The sequence below is a fragment of the Leucopleurus acutus genome (assembly GCF_964270905.1).
Source record: "Leucopleurus acutus genome assembly, chromosome: 11".
NCBI classification, from domain to species: Eukaryota; Metazoa; Chordata; class Mammalia; order Artiodactyla; family Delphinidae; genus Leucopleurus; species Leucopleurus acutus.
The window spans coordinates 57004513-57020231 of record NC_139152.1 but is presented as its reverse complement, the minus strand read 5'-3'; the positions used below and the strand labels follow the sequence as shown (position 1 = coordinate 57020231).

The following is a 15719-nucleotide window of genomic DNA, read 5'->3' as shown; positions in this document are numbered from 1 at the left end:
ATAAACTCCAAGATCATTCCTGCCACCCAGGGTCCATTACCTTGACTGGTTTCCTGGTGCCTAGATCTCTACTTTTGTCAAAACTAGAGAGTCTACTCTTCTGTTTTTCTTCTAGTATCTCCCAGTGACTCCCAGGTAATGATTATGAATCTCAGCTATAACCCATTTTGAGTTATAGCCTGAACCTCTCACGGAGGGACTGGGTTTTTGAATTCTCTCCATCCCCAGATAGCATCTCTGCCATGTTTCCTACTGAACACTACACCACCTCCACTCCCTTCCTGCTAATAAAGAGTTCTTTTTAGGGGAAACAGAGTTATCACACCTAGGGGAAGATATCTGCTATGGGTCACAGATCTAAGAGTAATCTACATAAAAAAATGTTTATGAGGAGCTGCTATTTCCCCCCCACCAGAGTTGATTCTGATATTAAAATATACATAAGGGGCTTCCCTGGTGGCACAGTGGTTGAGAGTCTGCCTGCCGATGCAGGGGACACGGGTTCGTGCCCCGGTCCAGGAGGATCCCACATGCCGCGGAGCGGCTGGGCCCGTGAGCCGTGGCCGCTGAGCCTGCGCGTCCGGAGCCTGTGCTCCGCAGCGGGACAGGCCGCAACAGTGAGAGGCCCGTGTACAGCAAAAACAAAAAAAAATATATATATATACACATAAGAAAAGGAGCACAACCTTTGTATGATGCAATAAAGGTGCCTGCCTTTCTATCAGAAGTTTTGGTCAAGAATCTCTTTGACTTAACACATATTTAACAAATATTTCTTTTTTTTTTGTAACAGCTACATTCAAGACAATAAGCCTGAATAGATAATGAGACAAAGTCAGGTCCTCACCTGGAGGTACTCGCTATCTTCTGGGGAGATAGACAAGTAGACCTATAAACTAAACCTCAGCGCGAAAGGTGCACATCCAAAGGTACGGAAAAAGTGCTGGAGAAGCATGGAGAATTTTGCTTCACAGGATGAAGAAGTAGGAAAGTGCATTTGGGGCAAACAGCACAAACACCCAGTGTTATAAAAAGGTGTTTTTAAGAAACCATGAAAAGCTCAGCATAGCTGGGGTATAGAAACATTAATAACAATACTGATGATGATGATGGTGATAAACATAGTAACTGAGGTACTGTTCTAAACCTCATGCATATTGAATCACTGAACCTTCACAATAAACTTATTAGATAGGTAGTAGTAGTATCTAATTTTATAGATACAGAACTGAGGCACAGAGAGATTAAGTAACTTGCCTAAGATCACATAGCTAGCAAGGGGCAGAGTCAGGATTAGAACTCCGGCCTTGGAACAAGCTCCTATCCACTACATCAAACTGCCTCTCACAACTGTGAGGATGGGGGAGTCTCAGAGATAAGGACACTGAACTGTTACCTTGGGACCACATGCTAAGCTCAGGCAATGCAGAGTCAACAGAAATGTTTAAGTAATGGCATTCACGTGAGCCAATAGTGAAGTGGAAGGTGGTTAGCTCAGGGAAACAAATTAGGAGGCTCTTGCAAGAGGTGAAGATCCAAAGGGGAGGCTGCAGTTGAAAACATTTAGCAACAGTTTGGTAAACAATTAGCTGTAGAGCATGGGAGGAGCCCGTAAGGGTGACACCCTGGTTTCTAGTTTGGGAGGTTTGGTGAACACCGAAGGGGGTATAGGAAGCAGCGAAGACTGGAATCAAGGAGGGGAAGGATAATGGGTTCCACTTTGAACGTACTGCTTTGGTGAAACTAAGGCACACTCGGCACATACGAGTGTACATTAAACATCTGTAACTATAGGTCTGGAATGTGGCAATAGGGTTTGGGAAATGCTGATCCATGGGAGTAAATGAAACCATTCAGGGTGAGTTTTTGGTGCTCAAATAAAAGAGTTTCCAAAACAGGACCCTGGGGCAGAGAAGGGGGAGGGTGTACTAGCAAGCACCCCTGAGAGGTAACAGAGACACTGGATGAGAATCAGAGGCGAAGATGCCATGGGATCAAACAGGAAAGTTTCTGTGAGCAAACGTCGATGAAGAGGGGACACCAGGAGGATGAGGGCCGACGATCTTTAATACGATCTAGCAATTAGGAGAAATTTCAGAAGGGTAAGTTGGAGCAGAAGCCAGAGAAGATTGGGTTGAAAAGTGAATGGGATGTGAAGAATGAAGAGAGTGGGTATTTTTCAGAGTTTGGTGATGAAAGGGAGGAGAAAGATTGATGATTATTTGGAAGGAGAGGCAGAGTCAAGGAAAGAGATTTGAATCTCTTGCTGACCCACAGATAACTTAATTTCACTATTGTTCCCCTGAGGAAGTTCTGTTACTCTCTCCCTTCCCTTATATACATCAATTTTTTAAGGTATCTTTTAATTTAACCTAATTCCAGAATCTTTTTAGAAGCAGATAACCAACAGATGTTGACCCACTGCCAGGGGCTTCCTCCTATCAAACTGGGCACCACCTGGACCCCTGGAAGCATCTCTTCAAATGCCACTGATGTGGCCCCAGGGATAGAAGGAAGCCCAAAGTAGAGGAAATAACCACTTTTCCTGGCCAGGTCAACTGCTCAGGGAGAAGGCATCTGATTTTCTATATCCACCATTAAAACTGAGAACAGACTTTTAAGAATTTGCTCCCTTTCCGGTTGCAGTATAGTTTTGGTGTAAATGATTACTGCTACTGTTACAGCTCAGAAGATGAAGATGAAACAGGGATTTTTTTCATCATTGCTTTTTTTTAAAAAAAATATTTATTTATTTGGTTGTGCCAGGTCTTAGTTGCAGCAGGCGGGCTCCTTAGTTGCAGGTCGTGGGCTCCTTAGCTGTGGCATACAAACTCTTAGTTGAGGCACGTATGTGGATCTAGTTACCGATCAGGGATCAAACCCGGGCCCCCTGCATTGGGAGTGCAGAGTCCCAACCACTGCTCCACCAGGGAAGTCCCTCATCATTGCTTTTAATCATGCTATCAAATCTCCCTTTCCCATCCCTTAACAACATTTTGAGTAGAATCTGTTCCTAGATTCTTTGATTGTTAAAGCATGCTCCAGTCCAGAATCTCCCGCCTGGTTCAGAGCACACCCTCCTCAACTGTGGGCTGCTCCAGGCAGGGCAGGTGAGAGAAGCAGCCAACAGCCTGGGGCTAGAGCAGAGTTTCTAAGCTCTTGTGGGCCACAGACCTCACTGATCATCTGATGAAAACTACAGAGACTTTCCCTATAAGTATGTGCCTACACATATACACATTTCCACCCAATTTCAGAGGGTTCAAGTCCCCTCCAGAATCTCATCCCAAGTTAAGGACTCTGAATAGAGAGTAACTTTTTTTATGTCAAAAAATGTAAATTAATATCAGGTAGTGGTGATAGGGACAGTCTGCAGATGGATTTTTTTTTTTAAACTTCCTAGCAGATAATTTGGCAATACCAAAGACCAAAATTAAAAAAAAAAATACTATGTTCCAACAATTATATTTTGGGGAGATTCATACAAAGTTAATAACTAAGGGTTTGGGGGGAAATTGTTATAATGGTATGTATTTAACAGGGAAAAACCTAGCACAAGCCTACATGTCCAATGATAAGAAATGATTAAATTATGGAACATCTCAAATAAAAGTTTTCCCACATATACCTGGGGCCTGAAAACGGGAGAGGTGTTCTCCTTGCTCTGCATTGCTGCTTCCAGATCAATTTTCTTCCTCCCTCCTTCACGAGCTTTGGTATATGCCAATGACCAGGCCACCTCCTGCTAATAGCAGCATCTACCAACCTCTCGGTCACTATTCTTTTCTCATTGAACATTCAGCATCTGGTACCTCCCTCCCTCTCTCTAACACTACTCCTGCCATCGCTGCTGGTTGCTTCAACATCCACCCAATAATATCACAGCCTCTCAGGTTCTTAAACTCCTCACCTCTATCTTACCTCAGCCACCACTTCCCATGACCCTCTCCTAAACCTCGGCATCACCAATAATCGCACCATTCTCTGAAATCTCAGTTTCAAGTGTCATGTTCTTTGACCAGCTTGACCTTCCCGACATTTATACCCCTACTCTAATACCTTCACCTATTGAGATCCTCTGCTCATGAACCTTATCCCCACTTTTCCAAACCTCTTCATCCCCCTTCCACTCCTTTGTTACCCAGCTTAAATTCCAGGGTCCATCACTCTAATTACTCCCTTGCAAAGACTTGTAAGTCCCTTTTCTTCTTTCCACCTGTGGAACTCACATGAGAAAATCCTGACTTTGGTTAAACCCAATTCTTCACCCACTCCAAGACTGCACCGAGTAGCTGAATGTTGCTGAGAAAATCATACAAATGTAGTGACTAACCTCACTTAAAGTAATTAACCACAAATCTCAAATGCACATGGCACTGACTAGCATTCTTACTATTTCCTGGCCGATTTGCTTTTTACTCTGTGTAGTGAGTTGAAAAATGGACCCCAAAATGTATGACCACTCAGAACCTGTGAGTGAAAACTTAACTGGAAAAGGGGTGTTGGCAGGTATAATAAAGTTAAGTGTTTCAAGATGAGATCATCCTGGATTAGGGTGGGCCCTAAGGGCAATGATGAGTGTCCTTGTAAGAGAAGTGACAGATACAAGAGACTCATGGAGAAGGTGATGTAGAGATGGAGGCAGAGATGAGAGTGATTAGTCTACAAGTCAAGGAATACCAAGGATATCATCAGCACCACCTGAAGCTAGAGAGAGTCATGGAGTGGATTCTTCCCTCGAGGCTTCAGCGTTTGTGGCCTTGCCAACTCCTTGATTTCAGACTTCTTATCTCCAGAATTGTGAGAATAAATTTCTGTTGCTTTAAGCCACCTGTTTGTGGTAATTTTTTATGTCTGCCCTAGGAAATTAATACACTAACTAAGAAGATCATTTCATAATTTATCCTCCCTCCTAAAGCCCCCAACAGTCCCCCACCACACTCCCACCACCTGGCTTCACAGGTAAAGCAGAAGTAACCTCTCTCAGCTTCCCACCCTGAAACCTACCACACTACCTGCATGTGTTCCAGATACTCCTCTTTTCCTCCCTTGCAAGACAGTAAGTGTTCCTGGTACCTAAGGGCAAGCTCTCTCCACCCCATCCTCACCCACCTTCTCAAGGTTCCCCTCCCACAATTATCCCCCTCCCTCTTCCGCATCAAACGTTTATTCCTCCACAATGAATCATTCCATCTGCACATCAAGCTTTCGTATCTCCCGTCTTAAAAACAAAATTATCAAGTAAAAACCCTCTTGCCTCCGCACTTCCTCTGGCTATTGCCGCATTTCTCTGCTCCTGGCACAACAGGACTTCTCAAAAGCATTATCCATATGAGCCACTCACCTTCCATTCTCTCTTCTGCCCCTACTGCACGGAAACCACTTGTCACGGTCACCCACAACCTTCCTTCCCAAATTCTATGCTCAATTAACTGGCATTTCAGAAACATTTAAAACATTTGACCACACCCTCTTTGAAACACTATTCTTTCCTAGCTTAACACCACACTCTCCTGGCTTTCCTCCCACCTCATTTAACATCCTTAGCTGGTTGCTCTCACTTGGGTCCCTAAGTGTTATCGTGGGGTCCTCTTGTCCGACCCCCTTCTTGGTGACCTCATCTAGTCTCAGGGCTTTCAACACCAACCATACGCGGATAACTCCCAAATTGATATCTATAGCCCAGACCCCTCCCTTGGGTTCCAGAGTCAAACATCCAACTGCCTCGTCATCACTTCTGCCTGGTTCTCTAAAAGGCAGCTAAAACGTAAAGTGTCCCAAATGAATTCTTGATTTCACACATATGCACATGAACACACACACACACACAAAAGTGCACTTGCACCCATTATTCCACAGCTGAATACATTGTACTAAATCCACCGATTATTGACACCAACACCTAGGCATCACCCTTGATTCCTCTGCCTTCCTCACCCCCACATCCCATCCATCTGCAAGTTCTGCCTGTTCTCCTGCTTAAAACCCTCCACTGGTTTCCCATCACACTGAGAATAAAAATCCAAACTCTGATGTCATCTTCGACTGCCCACCCCATTGTCATTCAACACTGTCCCCTGCCCCTTCCCACTCCAGCCCTGCCCCTAACCACTCCAAGCTTAGGGACTTCACACTGGTATTCCCTTTTCCTGGAATGTTCTTCTTATGGAGGATTATGATTCTATACCCAGTACACAGTAGGTGCTCAATAAATAATAGTTATTATTAATTAGGTTTAGATCAAGGGTTAGCAAACATTTTCTATAAAGAGCCAGATACTATTTTAGATTTTGAGGGCCATAAGGTCTCTGTTGCCACCATCCAACTCTGCCATCACAGCATCCAAGCAGCCACAGATAATATTTTTTTAAAAATTTACTTATTTATTATTTATTTTTGGCTGTGTTGGGTCTTCGTTGCTGCACACGGGCTTTCTCTAGTTGCGGAGAGCAGGGCTACTCTTCGTTGCAGTGCGCGGGTTTCTCATTGCGGTGGCTTCTCTTGTTGCGGAGCATGGGCTCTAGGACGTGCGGGCTTCAGTAGTTGTGGCTCGCGGGCTCTAGAGTGCAGGTTCAGTAGTTGCGGCACACGGGCTTAGTTGCTCCGTGGCATGTGGGATCTTCCCAGACCAAGGGTCAAACCCATGTCCCCTGCATTGGCAGGGCGATTCTTAACCACTGTGCCACCAGGGAAGTCCCACAGATAATATTTAAATGAATGAGTGAATAAAACTTAATTTACAAAATCAGGCTGCAGGCCGGATTTAGCCTGTGGGCCATTACTTTCAGACTCCTGTTATAAATGAATAAGTAATGACAAGAAGAGATGTTTCCCTCTATACTCCATGAAAAACTCCATTATTAAAGAATATAAAGAGTATGATCCCATTAAAAAAAAATACACACAAGATCAACACCAAAATGTGAACAGCTGTTATCACTAAGTGGTGAGATTATAGGTGATAACTATTTCTTGTTTTATGTTATCTATTTTTTCCACAATTGTCCATGTATTCAATGTTTAGCTTCCAAGATATTGTGGAGTCTTCCAGAAGCTGACTTCTAACTCCCAAGCTGAAAAGATGACAACATCAATAACACCAAAGAAGGTGGTGTAGTCTCCTCTTATAAGCGTTTGTCTGAGTGATTTTGTTCCCGGATTCCCTCCAGTTGCTGATGACGTTGGCAGTTCTCAAATGTAGGGTGTGTGCAGGTGACAGAAGTTAGCTCTGACCTAGTTACAGCACATTTTAAATTCTAATGAAATCAGCTTCACCTTGGGGATCCCAGCGTGAAAGAAGAAAAGGGATTTTTTTTCTTAATGGCACCAAGCCCACGCCTCTTTGTTCTGGATGCTTCATGACAATCAACACAATTTCTAATCACCTGCCAACATCAGACAGAAGTGTTCAAATAATTATAAGCAGCTTGCATGATTTGGGTTGTTCTTCTTGTCCCTGACGTATTCTCATTCCCAGTCCCCTAGAAAGTCCATAGTGTCTCCAAAAACAGAAACAGAGGTGGCCTGATCAATAAACAAGGAGAACCTGCCTCTGTGGGATAATTTCAGGGTTTCTAGGATGCAACACGATGTCTAAAATTCCACCATTAGAGATCAACCAAACCTACTCTTCGAGAAGGTAATCTTTTGACTTGTATGATCAAAACGACTTTGTATTCTGTGAAAGCACATTGAATACAAACCTCTATAGAGATGTAAGGTGTCATCAGGTCCTTTGCCATTTATACCTTCTGTGCAAACTCAGGTTTTATTGGGACAGAAGAAGAGGGCATAAAGATGCTGGTTATGTGAGAGGGTGAAAAATTGGTGGTCTTAAAGTGAAAGAAAGACAAAGACTGAGAGACTGGCCGGAGGCCAAAGATACCCTTTACCTGCAGTACAGTCTTGCCCAGGGCCAGCCCTCTACACTGCATTCAGCTGCTCAGAGCTTCTGATTCCAATCACAGGAATTCAGAAACATCAACCAATCAGAGTTGGTTTCACTTTTGGAGAAGTAATACACAGGAACCACATAAGACATTTACGACTTTACCTCTGGTAATAATGGAATCTGGGGCTTCCCACAAACTGGCAGCACTTGTCTCAGTGGCCTCTGTTTGTTTTATTCACTGAACCTTTCTGCTGCTTTCTGCTCTGCTTACTGGGCAAGTTTTTCTTCTTCCCATATTTGAACTCGCTGGGTGCTCCGAACCTAGAGTTCAAACTGTTGAACAGAATAGTCTGTGCACTGTTCTTCATTCATTTTTATTCTATAAAGATTACTGTCTACTACGTGCCGGCACCATTTGGGCACTTTTCCAAGCTACATCCCTCTTGTGCTCAACAATTCTACCAACCCTCCCTTGAAGCCTCTCTAGATCCATTCCATCTGGGTCAGTCCCTTGAGCCTCTGCTTTTCTGCTCCAGAATCTTCAGCATTTTCTTCATTTTCCCAAAAACTTGACACCTCCATAATATTCCTGTACAGCTCATGGGTAGCAGATGTTTTTGCCTACCCTGCACCCCTACCACCCTACTTTAAAAATAGCTAACTAGAAATTTAAATCTCAGGCAGAGAGAGGAGGGCAGAAAATACCTTGAAGCTTGTTTGACGGCAGCTTCCTGAAGGGACTGTTCTTCCTCTTAGATCTCAGGAGCTGTCCAGTGGTTCCTGCCCATCCACAGCTTCTGGTTTTAGGAGCTACCCCTCACCTCCCAAACTTCAATGGGTGAGTGGCAGTTTCTTCAGCTAGTTTCTCTCTTCTGCTTTCATGTGATCTCTTCAGGAGAGCCAGCCCTCTGTGTCTGCAGGTTCCACATTTGCAGATTTCAACCAACCGAGGATGGAAAATATTTGGGAAGAAAGATCCCAGAGAATTCCAAAAGGCAAGACTTGATTTTGTCACATGCTAGCAACTACTCACACAGCATTTACATTGTATTGGGTACTATAAATAACCGAGAGATTGTTTAACATGTACTAGAGGATGTACATAGGTTAATATGCAGATACTACTGCCATTTTACGTAAGGGACTTGAGCATGTGGGGGTTTTGGTATCAGAGGGGATCCTAGAACCAATCTCCTCCCGGCTTCCAAGGGACAACTGTATGTAGTTTTTCCCACCCTGCTCGGTCAGGGCAGGCATCTCCTCTTTTGCTTTCGTGATAAGCCAAAAAGCATTTGAGAACCTACTTGAGGACTTTATGAAGAGGATGAGCTAAACAGCTTCTCACCAATTTAGAAAGTTTCTTTTTAAAGATTAAATATAATGAACAATAAAATATTCTCAAATTAGTTTTTATAAACTGTTCTAAAAAGCTGGGAAATAAAAGATGAATCTTGCTATCACAGTAGCCCAAAAGAAATACCCATAAGGAACCAAATTAAGAATGTAAGGTCACAGCTATGGAAAACAAGTGAGGTAAACTGAGGAATGGGATTTTCCATACTTCATTTTCTATTCCTTTTTTACCTGAGGGGTTGCTGTAAGAAGTAAATGAGGTAATGAATGTAAAGTGAATGGAACAGTACTTCATGCATGGTAAATGCTCAGCAAACGTTATTAATCCGGCGCAAACTTAAGATAAAACAAAGTCTAAGTAAATGAGGTAATGAATGTAAAGTGAATGGAACAGTGCTTCATGCATGGTAAATGCTCAGCAAACGTTACTAATCCGGCGCAAACTTAAGATAAAACGAAGTTAACTAACTTAAAACTTGGCTAGTGTTAAAGGATATATATATTTAAAGATGAAATCATGACTCATGGGCTTCCCTGGTGGTGCAGTGGTTGAGAATCTGCCTGCCAATGCAGGGGACATGGGTTCGAGCCCTGGTCTGGGAAGATCCCACGTGCCGCGGAGCAACTAGGCCCGGGAGCCACAACTACTGAGCCTGCACGTCTGGAGCCTGTGCTCTGCAACAGGAGAGGCCGCGATAGTGAAAGGCCCGCGCATCGCGATGAAGAGTGCCCCCCGCTCGCCGCAACTAGAGAAAGCCCTCGCAGAGAAACGAAGACCCAACACAGCCAAAAAAAATAAATAGCGTTCCCTTTAAAAAAATAAAATAAAATAAATGTTAGCTCAATAAATGTAAATCCTAGCACATTAAAAAAAAATCATGACTCATATAAATGTAAGATGAACACATGTCAAAGATTTTAATTTACTTCATGAAGGAAGCAGGAAGATGTTACAAGTGGTTCAAGGAGAATTCAAACAGCAGAGCTAGATCTAGGTATCTAGATAGATAAATAGAGATAGATCGACAGATGTATATAGATAGAGATAGGTAAGCAGATAGATAATCTAAATCTGGCTATGCCATGGAATGAATTTACAAATAAACGGAAAACTGGGTTTTACTGAAACTATTGATCCCCAAAAGGAGATAATTCATTTACATATCTATAGACAAAATTCATTGCACTGATATCAATTATCTACAATTTACAGAGTTTCAAAATAGCTCTAAGACAATAAAGGGTGAAAATCCCATAGAATCTGACAGCCCAAAGGACATGATCCAGGTACAGTTTTCTGTGGAAGACACCTAATAATCTTCTTTTTCATCCATTTCATACAATTTTTCTTTACACAGAAAAGAAATTCTTAAACAGAGGAGTTTTGTGTAATTAAACCCAGTCTCCTTTATGTAAGAAAAACTGACTATGACATCATGCATTCCAACTTTGAAGCACTGAGATAATAAAGTATAAAGAAGAAAATAAAAATCCCCATATTCCTACCACTAAGAAATAACTACTGTTAATACTTGTAGTGTATTCATCCAATTGTTTCTACATATATAGGTATGCATGTATGTATATATAGCAAGTGTTTTCACATCAGTTTTAATAAACTTTGTTCTAGAAAAATACATATATATTCAATTCTATTATATATACCAATTTGTAATCTGCTTTTCCCCTTTATATCATAAACAATTTTCCTTATCATCATCTTTTTTTTTTTTTTTTTTGCTGTACTCGGGCCTCTCACTGTTGTGGCCTCTCCCATTGCGGAGCACAGGCTCCGGACGCGCAGGCTCAGCGGCCATGGCTCACGGGCCCAGCCACTCCGCGGCATGTGGGATCTTCCCCGACCGGGGCACGAACCCGTGTCCCTGGCATTGGCAGGCGGACTCTCAACCGCTGCACCACCAGGGAAGCCCATCATTGTCATTTTTAATAGCTACAAAATATTCCATTATATGAAAGAACCATAATCTATTTAACTAATCTACCACTATTAGAATTTTAAGTTGTAACCAATTTTTAGTTATTAGAAATAAAATAATGTGCCTCTCCTCTGACAACCTTTCTCTTGCAGTGGTATCAGCTTTGCTGAAAAAGCCAAACATTTCACATGGTATCTGAGTTTCCAGTGGATGTTGGGATCCCTAGAGACCTGATCCACCTCTTCTGCTTTAGCTAATGGGCCTACCTATTGCATCAGTGGCAGGCAATAGAATGAGGTTTGCCAGCTACCTGGAACCACGCTTTGTTCTCATCATCTTCCTGAGACACACCATAAAGATTCAGCATGATCAGCATGAGATCTGATGTTCAAGGCCATTTAATTCGTGATGATACCGTCAGTACAGATAGTTTTTAATACGAAAGTGTTCATATGAAAAACATATATTATTTAGGATCCAGATTCTTAGAATGACGAGTCTGAGAAAGCAAAGAAAAAATAGCTTTCAGGGGCTTCCCTGGTGGCGCAGTGGTTGAGAGTCTGCCTGCCGATGCAGGGGACACGGGTTCGTGCTGCGGTCTGGGAGGATCCCACATGCCGCGGAGCGGCCGGAGCCTGTGCTCCGCAACGGGAGAGGCCACAACAGTGAGAGGCCCGCGTACCGCAAAAAAAAAAAAAAAAAAAAAATAGCTTTCAGGTGGGTAATAAATTACAAAAACTTTTCTTGCTTTTCAGACCTTGATTTTTTATATGAATTTGCATTTAATTAGAAGCTGACGTATCGACAGGAGCACAACATAGAACAACTGGCCCTCCTCATGAGAATATCAGATCCAGTCTTGCTGTCCTCATTCTAAGGAATATTTGAGAAAGGAAATCATAATCTAAAGGAAACGTCTCAAAGCCCTCCAGGCTATCATTTAAAAGATGTGGTTGTTGGACTTGGCACACCGTCAGTGATCGATATTTGCTAAACAGATAATAAAAAATTGACAACCAGCTGTGTGACTTTCGGGGGAAGGGGAATAACTTAAGTTAGTGCTTCCATTTTTTATTTCCAAAACTTACCACCTTTTCCATTTATTCATTCAAAGATAATGTACACTGACTATTTTATTCTCTTTCCATGGAGAAATTACTCCTCCCTAGTTAAAAAGGCTTCCAAAAGAGCCAGAGTTTAGTTTGGGCTAAGAAAGATACTATAATAATAATAATAATAAAATAAATCAGATTTTGTAATCAGCTATACAGAGGACTTGTGGAAACTATATCCCCAAAGACTTCTGAAAATAGCATAAACAAGGACAGTATAGTGACCCTATAGGTATAACAGCACTTCCAAAAAACAGAAGGTAGACCAGATGAAGTTTTCAGGTCTTCTCTAGCTCTGGAAAGAAATCAACTAGACTTTGTGTATTTATAAAATCAATTGGTGGTTTCCCAAAAATAAAGCAGATATAACTGTAGCTTGGAGCTTGCTACCTACTGCTCAAATGAAAGTTACATAGGATATAAAATCAGGCAACAACAATTAACCAACATTAGTGTGCCTACTGTGTGACCCAAGTGGACACACTGACTTGAGCACTGTCAGAGACAGAACATGATGGGATGGATCATAGGGCTGAAATAACATAATAATTCTCTAGGTCTCATATTCCTTCTTATCCCATGTGGCAAAATCCAAGCCACAGAACCTACTGTATTGTACTAATTCCTTCTGATAGTGACCTCACTGTTTCTTTGACATAAACACTCTTTAGTGTTCGATACAATATGGTGTTGGGTCAATTCCATTCAATCTTTAAACGTCTAGTATTTGTCAGGCACTTTACTAATCACAAGAAATGCCAAAAGCACTTTCTCCATATGCTGCTAACTGCCCTCTGGATTCTGTGAGTGAGCTGGTCTGCGCTCAATTATTCTCATACTCCCTCCTGGGAAATACCTGGAAATGTGCAAAAAGCTCTGGCAACAGTTCCCTTCCCATGGAAGTCTGAGCATGACTAACTGATAAGGAACTGCAGCTGCACTAACACGCAGTCTCCCAATGGCTCCCTGAAAGGTGTCACAAGAAGGCAAGCCTTTCCTGACGTTTTCAGCAGACCCACCATGAGAATCTCAACCCAACTGAATATGAGAAGGGGTACCACTATTTCAGGTTTTTAGGAAAAAAACCTTTGTAACCATGTCCTATAGTAAGCCTTCGCTTGGGGAAAAATATATTTAACCTCAAAAAAAAAATCATCATTCAATAGTTACACATTTTTAAAGTGTTGTGAAAAACAAAGAATGGAATGGGGGAAGAGGTGTTCCTTTACTGTTAGGCTGTTTTGTATTTAATTATATTAACAGAAAAACCATCTTAAGTAAACTCTTACATTTCTCCTGTGTTGTATTCAATAATTTTAGAGATAAGAAAAATCTAGTCTTATGAAACATAGGGATTAGAAAAAAAATCTAGCACAGGACAGGGACAAATTCTAATAACATAGGTATGCTGACCTCTTGATTCTTTTAACAACTAAGCTGTAAGATGGAAATCCTGAATTTTTAAAAATCACTGCCTATACCATTGATTTTTTTTTTGGCGGTACGCAGGCCTCTCACTGCTGTGGCCTCTCCCGTTGCGGAGCACAGGCTCCGGAAGCACAGGCTCAGCGGCCATGGCTCACAGGCCCAGCCACTCCGTGGCATGCGGGATACCTCCCGGAACGGGGCACGAACCCGCATCCCCTGCATCGGCAGGCGAACTCTCAACCACTGCGCCACCAGGGAAGCCCTATACCATTGATTTTTTGCTACAAACACAGCAAATAAACCTGCACTTCTGACTTCACGACAGTTAGTACAATAGTATTTCTTTCAAAGCCCAAGTGAATTCCAAAAAGGTGAGACAGTGATAGTAAGCAGTACCATTTCTCAGATGTTGGAAACAGGCTTCTTACCTTCGAAGAACTGCTGTAGGGCCTCGTTTTCGCCTACCACATCCATGGTGCCGTGGTCCTGGTAGTTACTTCCGCACAGAATGATTATCAGACCTCAGGAACTAAGTGCTGTCCTCTCAGCTCGAAGCCTACGAATGCTCTTGAAAAATGTTCATTTTCTTTTTATTGGAGTGAAGCATATCTTCAGCCATCAAACTGTGCCCAAAAAGATGGTTAAGTTTTCAAATGTGATCACAAAACCAGAAGGATATGTAACCACGCAAAAGAAAAATTCATGAAGAGGGAAGTGGTAGAAAATCCATCTCCCTTTCTATAGGGAACTGTTTCTACTCTGTCTTTCGTCTTTGTTTTAAGGACCTTTGTCCTTAGTGACACATGTAATTACATAAATGGGCAATAAATACATAGCCTTATCTCCTATTTGTCCTTTTACACCAATATATTTATTTCTCTGCCTCCATCAACCAGATCGATTTAGCTACAGCCTAGCAAAGATATAGGGGGTTTTTTTTCACCTAGAGAAAGAGGGCAAATCAATATAATCACTTTCATAGATACCGAGGCTTGTGATAATGAAAAGTTAGGATTTGTTAAATATTTCCAAATCTACTCGCAGTGAAAAAAATTCCTTGATACGCACCTCGTCCATTTCCTCCAGTTTATTTTCTTTGAAAGTAGAAAGCATAAAGTATGAGAAGACCCTCTAAGGAGCAATAAAACTGCGTTTCTGATTTAGTAATTCTTACAACCAACTATGTGGTTCACTCCTAGCTGGTTTTACTCCTAAATATAAAGGTATACCCAAATAAATGTTTTGTTTTCACTATTTAGCTATTAACTTATCTAATAATATACTAAAAGGAATACAGTTAGGAAATTAAACTAGTCCTTTCAGCTCCTTCCTGTTTCCTTTTTCCCCAACTTTTTACTTTGAAATTTTTTAACCTATAGAAGAACTCAAAGAATAGTACCATGAAATACCCTATACTCTTCATCTAGATTTACTAATTGCTAATATTTTCTCACTTTTGCTTTTTGTCTCCCTCTCTCTCTCTCTCTCTCTCTATATATATATATATATACATCTCCTTGTCATTTTTGGTTGGTTGGTTTTTATAACATTGACACTTGTTTAACAGTCCTGGAGCACTGTCTTATATAATGTCTCACATTCTGCATTTGTCAGATTATTTCATTTTTGTTAGAATTGGTATGGGTGATGTGGTATACTTCCCAATAAGTATTTTAAAACTTCACACATATAAACTGTTTAAACAAAAAAATTAATTTTATCCTAGGGAAAAAAAGAGGCTTAGAATCCTTTTTTTTTTTTTTTTCTGTATGCGGGCCTCTCACTGTTGTGGCCTCTCCCATTGTGGAGCACAGGCTCTGGACGTGCAGGCTCAGTGGCCATGGCTCACGGGCCCAGCCGCTCCGCGGCATGTGGGATCTTCCCGGACCGGGGCACGAACCCGTGTCCCCTGCATCGGCAGGTGGACTCTCAACCACTGCGCCACCAGGGAAGCCCTAGAATCCTATTTTGAAAGTTATATTGGACCCCAGATCTTTA

General features: G+C 41.9%; 1 protein-coding gene across 2 annotated transcripts in view; it reads right to left on the bottom strand.

Moving 5' to 3' along the window:
- MYRFL (myelin regulatory factor like) overlaps positions 1-14304 on the bottom strand; it is a 115668-nt gene extending 101364 nt beyond the window's left edge. For both annotated transcript variants that reach the window (XM_082851014.1, XM_082851015.1), the window contains exon 1: positions 14150-14304. In XM_082851014.1, the coding sequence (XP_082707140.1) occupies positions 14150-14195 (46 nt within the window). In that variant the 5' untranslated portion in view covers positions 14196-14304. The remainder of the gene's footprint in view (positions 1-14149) is intronic.
- Between the last annotated feature and the right edge of the window lie 1415 nt (positions 14305-15719).